The sequence below is a fragment of the Curcuma longa genome, chromosome 17 (assembly GCF_044706935.1).
Source record: "Curcuma longa cultivar G26 ecotype Majalengka, Jawa Barat chromosome 17, ITB_CL_G26_1.1, whole genome shotgun sequence".
Classification (NCBI taxonomy): Eukaryota; Viridiplantae; Streptophyta; class Magnoliopsida; order Zingiberales; family Zingiberaceae; genus Curcuma; species Curcuma longa.
The window spans coordinates 3,724,989-3,740,848 of NC_133877.1; the positions used below are offsets into that span (position 1 = coordinate 3,724,989).

The following is a 15,860-nucleotide window of genomic DNA, read 5'->3' on the forward strand; positions in this document are numbered from 1 at the left end:
ATACAAATATGCAATCTGGAGATTAACATATCCACCAAAACGCCGGCCGACCGGTGCAATATGAAGGAGGTGGTGCCTATCGACGGAGTCGGCGTCACGGCGTCCGCTGCCGCCTCCATCGACCTCTGCTGTCACTCTACCAGCTCCCCTTCCAGCCCCGAACTCGCCGCCTCCATCTGCTCGCACTTTTATGGCGTTCCCGGTTGCCTTCCGCCGGTCTCCGGCGTACCTTTTTCCTGGGAGGACAAGCCCGGCACTCCGAAGTTTCACCTGCTCGACGCCGAGAAGGCGGAGGAACCGATGTTAAAGCCTCCGCCTCGGTTTTTGTACGCGTCGGCGGACGGAGAGGCAAGAACCGCGGTCTCCTCTCCGCGTTCGCCGTTGATGTCGCCGAGGCGGTTGTGGGGGTCCGCCCACCGGAGCAGAGGATCAGGGGGAGGAGGAGGAGGCGTGGAAGAACTCGATCCGTTCACTATCGCGATACTGGAGGCGTCGGGGTGGGAGAAGGCGCCTCCGGCGAACCCGTCGGATCGAGGACGGAATGACAAGTGGCGGCTGAGGGAGCTTCTCCTCCTCCGGAGAGCATCTCCTAAACTCGCCGGCAGCCACAATATAGCGTTTTCATCGTGGGGTTCAATAAAGAAGAAAGTGAAAGCTGAGGAGGGTCACGACCGTGATTTCTGCGTGGAAGATGATGGAGCGACCGCGGCGACGGCGGCGGAGGAGGAGATGATGAAGAAGAAGAATGAACTCGGCCAGCGGCAGGGAATGCTTGGCTGCATCCGGTTCAACGCCGGTGGTCGACGTTGGTTGGACTGGAGTCGTTAATTGATAAAAGATCCATGAAATATTTGAAGTTTGGAATAAAATGGTTAAATTTCTGTAATCTGTAAGCTCTATTCTACTAGAATGTGTAACGTAGCCACGGCCCACCTTCATCAAGTGAATGCTCTCAGGTCCATTAATTTGGAGCTTGGAGATTGTTCCGGCCAAATGTCGTAGAAGGTCAAGCCACCAGTCAACGGACTAGCTGGCAGTGGCAAGGAGGGTCGTCGGTCTTCGATCAAAGGGGGAACTTCAGAAACTCCGCTCTCCAGAGGAGGGTCCTGACACACAATAGACAAGAGAGGTGAGACTGGCGCCCCGGGGGATCCCGGTGTGCCACTCCGACGCTCAAGTTAGGGTTTTGCTAGTGAGCCAAGAAAAGAAAGAGGAAGGATAGTGTGTTTTTCATACCGACCCCTTGCATGGTTCTCAGTTACTCCTTTTATAACCAACCTTCGAACCTAGCCCGGGAAAACGGCTGCCTCCCTCCTCGGGTACGCCAACTACCACCAGAAGAACCTTCCCTTTGTCCCACCTGTCCTAGGCCATACCTATAGGAGGAGCCTGTAGTGGGAGGTCAGACTGATCTTTCATACTTGCTTTATGATAATGCATGTACCAACACGAGGTTAGGAGAACACGACACGTATAAGTACGAGGAGCCTCATTAATGCGATATGGGGTCGCCATTAATGTGGACGGGGGCGACTGAGACAGACGCCGAAAGTGGCTGTGTACATGCGGCACCCCGGCCACGAGCATTCCAGTGATGGCGACAGCAGTTTGTGTCAGAGGATCAAAGCGGGATTTGGAACCTACCCTTGAGGTTGACCCTGCCGGGACGAGACTAGATCGAGTACGCCGAGACGAGAGGGAGTGCCGGGACGAGACTAGATCGAGTACGCCGAGACGAGAGAGAGTGTCGGGACGAGACTTGAGCGAGTACGCCGAGACGAGAGGGAGTGCCGGGACGAGACTAGATCGAGTACGCCGAGACGAGAGAGAGTGCCGGGACGAGACTTGAGCGAGTACGCCGAGACGAGAGGGAGTGCCGGGACGAGGCTTGAGGTAGGTCGCGAGTATGCCGGGGGCTTCCTCTACCGGGATGAGGGAGTTTGCTCCCGTGGCTTGAACTTTGACCGCGCGCCAAGCCTTCCGTGACTTCCTGCATCAGAGATGATGAATTAATAGAACATCAAAACAATACTGCAGTAATATTTGGTCTCTGAATCGATTTCAGTTGAAAGAAATACTCTAAGAACAGAACCATAGTTTTTTCTATAGAAGTTTAATGCCCAACATAGTCTCATTTGCCCTCTGTATAGAAGGGCAAATCAGTTAATTACTTTCATGAATCAAGAATCGTCGAACATATCTGAAAGTTGCAGCGATCGTTTGAAATCTTCAAGGTTAATTAAGTTCATGTGTGTGTGTCATGGAGGTGAAACAAAAGGGAATGCGGGCATACAAAGGTTAGTCAGGTGCTTTATTGAGATACAGATTGTTAGAATTCACTATCCAATCCTTTGAACTTTCAGCTCATCAAGTAGATGACCATCTACTGGATCATAGATCGTAATCATATCTTTATTATAACAGCTTTTCTGTTAGTCACGCACTGATGAACTTGTGAGTAAAAATTTACTAAAGTAAGCGTCTTCCTGCTTGTAAAACGATAACATGTCTGTACTGGTTTGGATCTTAACCTCATATGCTAGCTAATTACCTCGAAAGAACATGCGTGCCACAGAACATTGTTCTCTATACGGGAAATGGTCCTCATATTGCAGGGATGAGAAAGGACAGTTTTACGGTCAAGATTGTTGTCATGAGCCTGTGAGAGAACATGTAATTAAGAAGTTTGTCATCTGTTACCTTGTTTTATCATTGTGGCCAAGAACGTGAAGTTTTAGTGTTACCTTGTGGCAGCCACCATGCTTGGTGGTAGCTTGATTATATGCAGCATCCAACAAGTTAATTTTGATTGCATGTGAGCCTAGGTATCTATCACAAGCTATCCTTTGGGCTAATTAAGACTACTGCAGCACCTAGCTAGCAACCCAAGTGATTCAGGCCAAATAAAAACATATTCTTTGTTGCAATCACCCCTTCAAACTGCTGTCTTGAAACTTGACACCTTACTCTTTTGATTCGCGTCCAAATTCATTGTTATTTTCTGGGAGTTGGATGTTTTTGATCCAATGAATCCATTTTGTTTATGCAGGGAAAATCCAATGCAGTGATGCTTTGGCTACCTTCAGACTTCTTGTGAACTATAACATTTGGTCAGTGACTGAAATAGTCTTCCAGCTCTAAACAGCTAAAAGCATTTTATTTATGCCATTTGTCTGCATTTCTTTCTAAACTTATATTTCTGATTGAAGCAAATACGTGGAGAGAAGTGGTGAATGTGAAGGTGATTGATCATCCAACAAATATTGTTTTCTCAGACAAAAACTATAGTTTTCTACGTGCCAATGACACAGAAGAAGGCACCGTCCGTGTTTAAGCAAACAGCACAAATAGAGAGATCAAATCTTGAAATGAGACAAGGAAGAGTCCTCTTGGGACCAATCAGCGCGGACGCACAAGCTGAGATGAGAAACTCATCTTCTCACCAACAATCGGCAGGCGAGGCAGCAGGACAGTAGCAGGACAGCAGCAGGGATAGAAAGAGCATGGATTTATTCTGCAAATCTACTCATGTGATGTGCGCCACAGAGCTACCAGCTTAAAGCCTGGCCAAAATTGGATTCGAGTCAAAAAAGAGACTTAAAAAAAGAATGTCAAGGGACAAAAAAAAAAGGAGAAAAAATTCATCAAGAAAAGGGGGAAAAAAAGCAGGTACATTAAAAGTAGTAGTCTTAGCTGTGACTGCTGGCTCACTTTGGCTCTTTCATGTGTGGTTTCTCTCACTGATACATGTGAAACAGGGCCAATTAGTCGCAAAAAGTGCCTTGAATTTCATCAAATGATCGTTTTTCTTTTAGTAAGCTCAGCGTTCAGATAATAATGGCGATGCCCAATAGATGGATTGAACTTTGAAGTGTAATAAAGCTTTACTTTCAAAGTCAGAAACAAGAAAATATGTGCCTGCTTTTTTTTTTATTTACTATTCATGTTTTGCATTTCTCACTGATTGGAATCATGCCATGCAATCGAACAGGGACTGGGCTCAGTTTTGAATCTTTGCGTCTCGTGAAAAATTATTGAGCTCAAATCAAACAAATCAACCTGGTACAGAAAATGACCCTTGATCCAATTTGGACCATGCAGCAAAGCTTTGTCCCAAAATTGAAGGTAAAGCAGATGTTGCAAATGGCCGTGCATATTTAATGCTCTGCAAAGGAAAAGGAGAAGTTAGTATTTCTTTGGAGTTCAAAATGGGAGATTTTCCAGCTACTTTCGCCATTCTGAATCAGAAATGAACCTCAAGGGCAGATGATCGAACTGATTGATTACGTTTCTTTGGCAAACTCACAATGAATATTGTAATGTCTCAATGCATCAAGAAACTCGATGGAGAATGAATCCTACTGATTGAGAGCAGTGCATGCCATGGAGAGTGATGAGAACTATGAGATTGCAGTAAAAGGAGGACCATGGCTGGTTAAAGTCTGATATAAATGGAGATTCATATCAAATGGACCACAAATCAATGGCTCAAATGATCTAAATCTTTATGAAGTTCTGAAATTTTTTACCTCTGAATAGGTTTAGATAATTGATTTCAGAATGCATTCATTTCTTGCCTGTGCAAATTTACCTGCTTTTTATTCCTGCAGGTTCCAGCTTGCTGCCAATAGATACAATAAATACTTTACCATACAGATTTATTGGCTGTGTAGCTTTTGTTTGGATCTCCGTGCAGTTTCAGCTCCTTTATTCTTTTATGGCTGCAAAAAAAAAAAGAAAAAAAAACTAAAGTTGGTTATGTAACTTTAATGCGAGATACTCTCAATATGCTGCGTGATCTTACTTGCATTATTAATCAATTTAATATTTTCTAATGATTGTATTTTTTAGACTAATCAAAGATGAACAAGATTAAATCAGAGAAAAGAACCCGAGCAATTTGTTTGTGAGAAATGAAATGAACTAAAGATTAGGTATTAAATAAAATTAGTCTGTTGAGGATGTTCATGTCTCCTCCACCTTTTTCCTACTATTTTTTCGTAAATATTATTATTTGAAAACAGTTTGGTTTTTCCATCCCCTTCATGGCGTCAATCCTTATGGCCTACAAACCCAAACCTTTCCTTTCCTTTCCTTGTTTATGAATACATCCTCCTTGCTCTTGCACAGTTCGACTCTCTCCAGGGATTACATCCTTTGAAGATGTCCATCCTGTGGGAAGGAGTCGCATTTGGATGAGGGAGGAGAGGAGAGGGAGAAGGACCTTCTTTTTATAGGAAAGTTTCCATCTTTACCACTTTCTTCGAGTTTATCCTTCTATATGGCTCCAAGCAGTGACTATGCGTCTTCTATCCTCTTCTGCGTCGAGGACAACAGTTGCATCCTAGGCTTCGATGATGACGGCGACGACGCAGCGGAGGATAACCAGTTGATTTGGCTTTCTGAAACACAAAGGTGCCATTTTTATGGAGATCCTTTCATCAATTTGCCGCCGCAATCCGATGATTACTTGGGTATCTTGATTCAGAGGGAGTCCGAGTATATGCCGAGGGACGACTACGAGGTGAGGTTGCGTTCTGGGGCATTGGACTCGTCCATTCGCAGAGATGCCATCGATTGGATTATGAAGGTAGATTCTTCTTTAATTCTGGTTGTCGGAGTCTCTTCTGCTCAATCTTCCTCTAGGTTGTTACCATTTAATGTACTTTCTTTTGCTTCGTATAAGTTTTACCGATTTTTGTTATCAAACTCTCTTCTTGACGTTGTCGAACCTGTGTCACAATTAACTAATCAATGTAGGATTTTCTGTGACCGTTTCCATTTTTTCTCCCTTTCCATCTGTTTGCTTTGGTGCTGCAAACGGCTTCATGTGTCTCTTTTGGTTATTTATTCATTGTGTTGCTCTACATTACTGCTCTTATCTCTGGATTTTTTTGATATATGCATTCTGATAGTTGCATTTGCTTGCACATTGACCAGGTTCATGACCATTATAATTTCGGGCCCTCGAGTGCCTACTTATCTGCAAATTATTTGGATCGGTTTCTCTCCAATTATGAGCTTCCTGTAAGAACATTCATGCAAACTTTGGTGCCTTAAGTTGTTAGGTTATTTGAAATCATTCATCTAATTGTTTGATTTGGCCTGCCCTATCTTTGATTGTAGAAAGATAAGGCTTGGACTACACAACTCCTATCTGTAGCTTGCCTATCCTTGGCAGCCAAAATGGAGGAAACCGAAGTTCCTCTGTCCTTGGATTTGCAGGTGGTTAAGATTGCAAGTCAGAACTAGGGAAATATGTTCCATTTTTGTGAACTTCACTGATTTTTTTTTCTTAAGTAGGTTGGTGAAGCCAAATATGTGTTTGAGGCTAGAACTATTCAGAGAATGGAGCTTCTGGTTTTGAGTACCCTTAAATGGAGGATGCAAGCTGTAACTCCTTTCTCTTTTATGGATTTCTTCCTTCATAAATTCAATGGTGGAAATGTGCAAGATAAAGTGGTGGTGTCTCAGTCAATTGAACTCATATTGAGTATTATTAGAGGTAGAGTTCATCAAAGCCCTAAAATCTGATCTCTTTCTTTTATGTATAGAAAATGGAGAATCTGGCCAGCAAAATCTCGCCGGTATCTTAAAAACTTGTATTATCTTAATCTAGAGCATGTATTACAATAATACCCAGCAAATAAAATAGACTAAAGGGATGCAAGTTGAGTCTATGGCTAAGTCTGAATCCAATGCTATGCAGAAACAGATTTCTTAGCATTCAAATCTTCTGAAATTGCTTCAGCTATCTCACTGCTAGTTTTAGGAACTGTGGATATCGATAAGGCAGTGGCTGGTTGCAGCTATGTTTCTAAGGTATCTATTTCTAGTATCTCATGTAGTTTTTATTCTCTTAACTAGTTATTTCTTGATTGGCATACACCATGTATTTGTTCTCTTGTATCAAGATCTTTACTATGATGAACTGTGGTTTGCTGCAGGAGAAGGTCATTAGATGTTATCAAACAATTAAGGATATGGAGTTGATGAGTAGTAGGCCACTTAAATATGATAGAATAGCATTTGCCTCTATGCCACAAAGCCCGATCGGTGTTCTTGATGCTGCATGCTTGAGCTATAATAGCGATGATATAGCTGCTGTGTCACAGACATGCAATCATAATTCTTCTGCAAGCAAGAGAAGGAGAATAAGCAGGACCTAAATGAGCCTTGCAACCACTACTACTATATTTTGGAGCCTTGTTACTGTCAAAGTAGTTTACTTGGGTACTTTTATGTTGGTGTTTTATGGTGGCAATGACCTTGTAGAACACCCCAAGCAAAAAAAGAGGAAAGATCAATCAAGAATTTATCCAACAAAAGGAAGGAAATCTCTCAATCAGATGCTGAACTGACATCTAGTAAAGAATTCAGCAACAGTTCCAAAGGATGGTGGAAACAATATCTAGTTCTCTGTTGGTTCTGTTCTTTTTTTCCTTCTGGCCTCATTCTCGCAAAGCATCTTGTGTCATTTGGAACAAGGAACGATATGTATTTCCTAAGATACAGCGTTGTTGTAATTTGAACTTGTTTTGTTTCCTAATGGAAACTAATCTGTTTGCCGAAGTGATCATAACACCAAATGCTGAAACTATTACGGTTTAGGAATTCTCCTCCACAATGATTTCATTGAACATGAGTAGTCTGGTCTACCACCACTTCATTGTGTTTCAACCTTTAATGATGGATAAAGACTGTGGTTTACTTCAGAGAGAAACAATTGAAAGTTTCTTATGAGTTGGATTTTTGTTTAGATTGAAGGTTATAGATATATAGATTGATTATCTTGTCAGCAGTTTAGGCTTAGCTTTTGGGATCACCTGCATCATAAATGCTAAGAAAACAAGACAAAGATATTTATTTGGTTGTAGGGTACCTTATAGTAGTAGGAGCCCCAGCAGTGTCCGTACATATGCCTACCTTATACATAGCACTCATCGGATAGTGATGGTCGATAAGTTCTACTGACGATGCCATTAATGATGGAATCTGTACCTGTTTTTGTTTTTTGTTTTGCAAATATCAACTTTTTAAAATATTTTTCAAGTTTAATTAATATCGAAATATCCTTCAAACTTTTTCTTTTCATGGTTGAAATGCCTTCTATTTTGCAACAAATAAATGAATTAGACAATAATTTAGAAAAGTAAAACAGGTATTTTGGTAAATTGTTTTGATCATAACATGAATTCTTTGAAAGACATTTAACAATTATATTAATTGAGAACGAGAATCATCTGTTCTTGCAAGAATCGAGATCACTGCGATCAGTTTTCACTGAGTAGAATTTATGATCATTAGCCAGTAAAATCAAGTCATTTTCTCTCGTGGCACATTGACATCGTTGATATATAGAAGTACTGTCTGAATGTTCATTGATGGAATCTGCTTGGCAACCTCAAGTAATCTGAACATTGCGATGATCGAGTGCTGCCTTTTCTTCCTTCTCCTTCTCTGATCGTCTGTACTCTCCGTAGGAGTAGGAAGCCAAACCCCAGAGCGCCAGTACAAGGGCCATCCCCTTCTCGCTGCTAAACCTCTCCCTCAAGAAGACGACGCCCAACAACTCCGTCACCGGAATGAACACCGCGATGAGGACGCCGGCGAGCAGCGTGTTCACGCAGAAGATGACTCCCACCGTGCCCAAGAAGAAGAACTGCCAGAAGACGGCACTGCAAACAAGAACCAAATAGTATCTCACCTTTCCCAGTCCAAATTCCTTCGCCTCCTCGGGAATCGCCTGCAACTCCAAAATCAGAAGAAAAAAACAATGAACCACCCCTGTTTGGATTCGCATGAAGCTGAATATTTAATTAATTTGTTCATGAGTGCCGGTTGAGATTTCGATTTGGGCTTTAATTTTTCTTTTGGGCAGTAGAATGGTTACTTGGAGTTAACGCTTTCTTGTTGGTGGTTCCACTAGCGATGTGGTTGATTGGAATCATGCATCGCACCTGGAAATCCTTATTGAGAAGCATCCCGCCCATGCAAAATGAGGAAGCGAATATTCCGATCGCCAGTTGCATCTCCAGCACCAGCGTGTACGTGATCGCCTGCTTCGCCTTGGCGTACATCAGCTCCATCAGCGGCAGGATGAGGCCGTAGAGCGCCGCCGCGGCCAGGGTCAGCGCGAATCCGACGTAGTACTCCCTCCTCGTCTCGTTCTCCTGACGATCCGACCTCACGTGGAGCCCCAGTATCGCCGCGCCCACCGTCAGCAGCCCCACCGCGTTGATCGAGTAGGCCGTGAAACGCTGTTTCACGAGGAGGAACGAGAACAGGGCCGTGAAGGCGAGTTGGGTGGAGACGAGGAGGGCGGAGGTGGAGACGGGGAGGAAGGAGAGGCCGTAGACGTAGAGGAAGTCGTCCATGCCGGTGAGGAGGCCGACGGCAGCGCAGGAGAGGACTAGTCGCGGGGTGATGAAGAAGAGCTTAGTGTGGCGGCCGCTCAGGCGGCAGCGGAGGTAGGAGCAGAAGAGGGTGAGGAGGATGACGGGCCAGCCGGCGGTGCCGAGCCAGCTGGATAGCCACCGGCGCTTGCCGCCGCAGCGGAAGTAGAGGCGGACGAGGAGCGGGCCGCCGGTGTTGCCTAGCGCCATGAGGATCACGTTGAGGAGGATGAGCGGCGCCCTCCGCTGGAGTCCAGCCTTGTCCCCCTGCTCGTTGTTGGAGGCTTGTCCTTCCGAATCCATGGAGTGGTCGATCATGGAATTGAACAAGATATTGCCGCTAGTGCTGTGTATCTAATCGAGCACGTTAGAACTCGATCTACCAGTGACCACCAGATAGAAAGCAGAGAGCTTTAAATATGAAACAGAGGTGAAGAGATTTGAGTGAAAAACACAGTCAAATAAGGCCCAGTGAAATATTTTAAAGCTATTATAAATTAAAAAAGAAAGGAAAAAAGAAAAAATATATTATAAATAAAAATAATAATAAATTTGTTCAGGTTGAGATAACTCCGGGAACACGTCAACGACCATTCAACACCGAAGTTGATTGCACGAGGAGGAGGAAGAAGACAGTGATCTCCAGAACCCTACAAGCACCACCACGGTGAGAAGGAAGATCAGGATTGTCCTAGTTTAACCGCTCTGACACTCAAGTTAGTCACTGGAAGAAGAATAATAAATTTGAATGGAGGAGCGTGATGAAGATGTCCCTATGTGTACTTATATCAAGGAGATTATATAGGTGAGAGTGAGAGAGTCATATATGTATGTCTTGTTGTTAATTATGAAGAATATTGCATCCGTCGAGATTTTGTCAGAAGATATATCCCATCAGGGTGTGAAAAATATTTCATTATTGTTATAATAGCATGAGATCGCATCATTAAACATCATATTGTGATAACAAATAGCATCAGTTATCCTATCATATATAACTTAACTTTTTGATGGTGATTTGATTGATTGACTAAAAACAGGAAAGGAATTGTTTTGATGTTGGTAGGGTGAGACTAGTCGGTGGAGAAGTTGACCTTGAGTCGGGATGAGCAAGGATCGGACCGGACTACGGCCGAGTGGAGTCTTGAAATCGGAGCTAGCCTCAATGTAAATGCAAACCCTAGGAAAGTGTGCGTATCCCTAGGGATATCTTATGTTGAGTCGGACTTCTGAGTGGACTGGATGAGTGGTCGAGTCAAGCTCCCAGTGGGCTGGCTTCTGAGTGGTCGGGCTCCTGAGTAGAATCAAGGGTTTGGATCTGACCGAACTTGAAGAGCAAATACAGAATCTGAATATAGGATCAAGTCAACCATATTCTGACGTGCCTCGATCTTAATGTCCGTGGAGACTTTCGTATGTTAGAGATCATGCAGCAGTTATATAGACAGAGGTCAGCACAAAGCAATTTTCTCTTCGCTTTCTCGTTGACCATCATAATGATATTAGGAAATAATAAATGTCATATTTTTTTAAATAATAAATGTATCATGCAAATAAATTTTTTAATGAAATAAATGTATTTAAATGTTTATATAATATGGGAAAGATTAGTTATTTCTAAAAAAGACTGTAATAAAATACCGGATACATTAATTACTTAAGGAATATTAATTCATGATTTAAAAATAATAATCCTTGGAATCGACAATTTTAATTAACAAACGAAAAACAGCAACGCTCCAAATTTGAATCCAAGACCTAAGAAAATTGCAATTTTAATTTTTTATAATATTTTTATGTGCACAACGCGTCCACCCCATTTAATTAACAAATTCACCATTGGATTTTTGGTGATTTATGGAAAGTGTTTTTTTGGTGAAGAATTAACACTTGGAAATTAACTCAATCGGGTCATCCATGGCGACTTTGGGCCGCGCTGGAAGATTCTATGTTGCCGGCGGTGGCGGTGGCGGTGGCGGTGGCGGTGGAGGCGACAGCGTCACCGGATCCGTAGCCTTCCAAGGGCGCCCTCGGATACGCTATCTTTCCCTTGCCGGAAATGTCCATTTCCCCCTTCCTCACTGAGAGCAAGACTGAATTCTCGCCCTCCCCTCTCTTCCCCGTCGCCCATGACGGGATCTTGAAGGACATATTTCGAAGAAAGAACGACGGCCAGCGATCTGATCTAACGAGACGGATGCTCCTCGATCCGCGGCTGCTGCCTTCCGCTCCGCCGCGGCCTCGGCGGCCTGATCGGGAGCTCCCTTCATCGGAGGTCTGGAGCGCGAAGCAACTGGTGGATCGGTGGAACTTCCGGGCGGAGAGAATCTCCTTCCTTATGTGCTCAGGCAGCCGTAGGGTGAACCGGTCAGCGTCCTCCATCGGCGGGATCATAGAGTGCCCCGTTGAGTGAGACCGCAGGAAACTCGGCAGCGGCCGCCCGGATCGCGACCGGGCTGCCCGCTGCTGACTCCTGATCCGCTCTAGTTCCATGGCCGCCTCCTTCCTCTCCTCCACCTCCTCCGGATCGACGACGATCGCGATGTGGTCCGGGGCCGGGGCGGCAGGGGTTTCCCGAGTTTGCGCTGGAGGCGCGCCGTGATCGGCGGAGTCGGCGGCCGCTTGTTCGGCGAGGTTGGCGCGGCAGACGGGGCATGTGACGTGCGCCTCGAGCCAGGCGTCGATGCAATCGAGGTGGAAGACGTGGTTGCAGTGGTGGAGGAGGCGGAGCGCCTCGTCGTCCTCGAACTCGCAGAGGCACACCGCGCACTCCAGCGCGCCATTCCCCGCCTTCAACCACTTCACCTCCGAGTACACCATCGTGGGGAACGTCTCGATCATCTCCGGGCTCAGCCCCTGCGGCCGTGACAGCCGCGCCGCCGCTTCCATGCGGCGGTGGAAGCTGAAGCTCTCGACGTCGCCGCGGTACGAGCGAATGCACACGCACGATAAGCAGAGAACGAATAAGACGGCGATAATGGAGATAACGATGACGGCCATGGCCTGACTGAACCTTCCATAGTTGTAGTATCTAATGCCGCTGCTGGATGGCGGTGAAGGCTGAGCGGCGACGCACTGGGGGGCGAGGAGTAGGAACAGGATGACGGCGGTGAGCGATCGATCAATCGGACGGCGGCTGCGCTTCGTGCCCATGGAGGCAGCCGTCGAGTGATTTGTACAGACTTGCATCTGTGGAGAGGAGGTGACTTTAAGGAGGCGACGAATCGAAGCGAGAAAGAAAGGCAGGCAAGCAAGCGGCTGGGCCAAGCCTCCGCTATCAGGGTAGACATCCGCTTTTATTCAACGAAAGCAATTCCTACAAACGATGACCCAAAATCTACCCCTCTTACAATTCATGGGACCCATTGCTTGTTCTAGGCTACTAACGTGAGCGTCAAGCGACTGAGACAGCGAGCTTCCAATCTGAATGCGATCGCCACGTAGGCTTCGCGTAAGAAGCACGAACGTCGGAACGAATTGGATTCCCTCCCGAACAATCGTTCATCGCATCGCGTTCACGTCAATTGATTGCGCTGTGCTATGCCCCCTCTCTTGGATTTTGACTATTTTAGACGGGCGGTCGAATCGGAGTCTGCGACTGTTTCCTGGCGTTGTGAAAAGGAAAAGAGAAATGATAGAGAGCAGGAAAACGTAGTAGGAAAACTAGCATGACACATGTGGCTGTCCACGTGTGTCATGCCACGTTTACTGCCACGTAGGTTTTTGCGTTTTCCCCCTCCTCCTCCCGCTCCCAAAACCCTATCTCCCGCTCCCGAAACGCCGCTCCCTGCTTCTTCGTTTTCCCTCCTTCGCCGAAAACGCAGGAGACTCCGCGCCCTCTGCTTCTTCGTTTTCCCTCTTCCTCCTCCGACCGCCGAACGAAATCCCCGCCGGCTCTTCTTCCTGCTCCGACCGCCGAACCAAAGCCCTGTCGCCTCCCGCCGGCTCTTCTTCCTCCTCCGACCGCCGAACCAAAGCCTGTCGCCTCCCGCCGGCTCTTCTTCCTCCTCCGACCGCCGAACCAAACCCCTGTCGCCTCCCGCCGCCTCCTCGAACGCGACCGGCATTTTTGAAACATCTTAGCGTTTCTGCTTGCCAGAAGGAATACATTCTATACAAGCAGTTAAAGAGATGGAAGCATTTGGTTGTTTACAAATCAGGAATTCATGCACTCGGTGTGTACACATCGCAGTTTATTCCTCGCGGAGCCATGGTAAGTGGTGTCTTAACTCTATTTTGCCCTTTGCTCGATCGAAGGTGAAAGTAGCATCACACATCTCTTTTGACATTCCTAGGTAGTTGAATACATCGGTGAGATTGTCGGGCTACGAGTAGCTGACAAGCGAGAGGTTGAGTATCAATCAGGTAGAAGAATTCAATATAAGAGTGCTTGCTATTTCTTTAGGATTGATAAGGAACACATCATTGATGCCACACTCAAAGGCGGGATTGCCCGATTTGTCAACCATTCTTGGGTTGCCGTCGATATAATTTCAGCCAATTCAAGAACAACAACATCTCTGTTCAGTGAGTACATGACTTCCATAGGTTGCCGGCTCGCCGCACATCCACACACACTCGGAAAATTGGCTTCGGCTACGGCCGGTGGCAAGGTGTTTTACTGGACAAGAACATGAGCTCTGATGGTTAAAAGTATGTTAGGCCTTTGCTTGGCCTTGAACTCTTTATTCAGACTTAAGTAAAAGCTACTAAAAACAGTGACAAGAGTGAGTACTTGTGAAACTACTAATGCTTGTTGATTCAGAGTAACTCTAAACTGCAAGTTTGATATGATAATGTATGTATTCAATACACTAGTTTTATCTAACAAATTAAGTTAAAAATTATTAAGCATATTCAGTTCTTTTATAAACTGTGTTTATCTTTGGACTTACTTTGGTTAACTCATCACGATCACTTAAAATTCTCCAACACTTAAAATTATACATAAATCAATTGAAAGTACTACTTTCCCTCTTGCAGCTGCGAGCAGAGCTTCCAAAGATTGCAGTTCCTTCTCCCCCCCACTGCATCATCTTCCCCACCCGGGTGCAAAGCTTCGGTTTCATTACCAGACCTCAACGTCCCCTTACCTGATTGCTAGGCACGGAAACAAAATGTAAATAGTCGAGCTTGGGCTCATGAAGCACCAAATCACTAACAATACTCTGCTAATTCTAGCATTTCATATTTAGGATGAGCAAATGGTAGCTAAGCTAAACTGCACGGCTGCAATTTATTCTACATTTACAAGATTTTGAACACAATTTCTTCTTCTCTTCGTTAGTGAAATGATCATCCAACTTCTGTTCTGTTTTGCTCTGTTCTTTCAGATGCCAAGGGTTTTCAATTGCTTATTGTGAACACAACTGAAGGAACCGTATCATCACAAAAAAAAAAGCAATGAAATCATATATTACAAGTTCATAGAGAACATGTCCTTGGTAGCAAGGAAACTATTTACAAGTTACAATTCACATTCAAAATTTCAATCTGGAGCAACAATAGTTTTTAGGTATAGAAGTCTTAGTTCAGGTACCGTCTGCAATTTTTTGAATTGCAGAAACATGGAATTTTCTCGCCTTCCTCTTCGCTGTTGAAGTGGTAGTCATAAGTAATCTCCTCGCCGGGGTTTATGTCCCGCTCCACGAAGAAAACCACCTGTAAGAAGGATCACCATTAGTTAGATCAAACATAAGGAGTATTTGTAGTTTAGTTCAAATCACAACTACCTTCTTCTCATTCCTGACTGTGATTACTTTCGCGACACAGTTTGGCTGAATCATCAACAATTGTGTAAAAAGAACACAGAAAGGATCAAAATTTCACGAGTAAACGAAAGAAGAACCGGCCTTGGAACAAGGTCTATTACCAGGCAAGAATGGTTGACAAATCAGGCAATCCCGCCTTTGCGTGTGGCATCAATGATGTGTTCCTGATCAATCCTAAAGAAATAGCAAGCACTCTTATATTGAATTCTTCTACCTGATTGATACTCAACCTCTCGCTTGTCAGCTACTCGTAGCCCGACAATCTCACCGATGTATTCAACTACATAGGAATGTCAAAAGAGATGTGTGATGCTACTTTCACCTTCGATCGAGCAAAGGGCAAAATAGAGTTAAAGGGCAAAATAGAGTTAAGACACTACTTACCATGGCTCCGCGAGGAATAAACTGCGATGTGTACAGACCGAGTGCATGAATTCCTGATTTGTAAACAACCAAATGCTTCCATCTCTTTAACTGCTTGTATAGAATGTATTCCTTCTGGCAAGCAGAAACGCTAAGATGTTTCAAAAATGCCGGTCGCGTTCGAGGATGTGGCGGGAGGCGACAGGGGTTTGGTTCGGCGGTCGGAGGAGAGGTCGGAGGAGGAAGAAGAGCCGGCGGGAGGCGACAGGGCTTTGGTTCGGCGGTCGGAGGAGGAAGAAGAGCCGGCGGGGATTTTGTTCGGCGGTCGGAG

The 15,860-nt window shown here is 45.0% G+C and overlaps 4 protein-coding genes across 5 annotated transcripts; 1 reads left to right on the forward strand and 3 right to left on the reverse strand.

The window, feature by feature from the left end:
* Positions 1–5,174: 5,174 nt before the first annotated feature.
* Positions 5,175–7,533, forward strand: LOC141848636 (cyclin-D4-1-like). Its single transcript, XM_074736685.1, has 6 exons — positions 5,175–5,590; positions 5,941–6,027; positions 6,127–6,225; positions 6,304–6,505; positions 6,710–6,822; positions 6,948–7,533. Exons 1-6 carry the CDS (start codon positions 5,282–5,284, stop codon positions 7,167–7,169), a joined length of 1,032 nt encoding a protein of 343 aa, XP_074592786.1. The 5' UTR covers positions 5,175–5,281; the 3' UTR covers positions 7,170–7,533.
* A 699-nt stretch (positions 7,534–8,232) lies between these two features.
* LOC141811810 (purine permease 3-like) lies at positions 8,233–9,762 on the reverse strand. 2 transcript variants are annotated; one of them, XM_074699865.1, is made up of 2 exons: positions 8,961–9,762; positions 8,233–8,746 (listed from the first exon to the last, which is right to left on the reverse strand). In XM_074699865.1, the coding sequence occupies exons 1-2, from the start codon at positions 9,711–9,713 to the stop codon at positions 8,405–8,407; spliced, it is 1,095 nt and encodes a 364-aa protein (XP_074555966.1). In that variant the 5' UTR covers positions 9,714–9,762; the 3' UTR covers positions 8,233–8,404. The 2 variants fall into 2 exon arrangements, with proteins under 2 accessions (XP_074555966.1, XP_074555967.1); XM_074699866.1 differs by having other exon boundaries at positions 8,442–8,746; positions 8,894–9,762.
* Positions 9,763–11,123: 1,361 nt separating this feature from the next.
* Positions 11,124–12,548, reverse strand: LOC141811778 (E3 ubiquitin-protein ligase ATL31-like). Its single transcript, XM_074699829.1, has one exon. The coding sequence runs from the start codon at positions 12,546–12,548 to the stop codon at positions 11,307–11,309; it is 1,242 nt and encodes a 413-aa protein (XP_074555930.1). The 3' UTR covers positions 11,124–11,306.
* A 2,256-nt stretch (positions 12,549–14,804) lies between these two features.
* On the reverse strand, positions 14,805–15,859 carry LOC141811544 (histone-lysine N-methyltransferase, H3 lysine-4 specific-like; the record flags this gene model as incomplete). Its single annotated transcript, XM_074699569.1, is given in 4 exon segments — positions 14,805–15,056; positions 15,128–15,172; positions 15,268–15,446; positions 15,547–15,859. Coding segments are annotated over 4 exon segments (672 nt in total), but the record flags the coding sequence as incomplete, so codon positions are not given.
* Position 15,860: the final 1 nt, after the last annotated feature.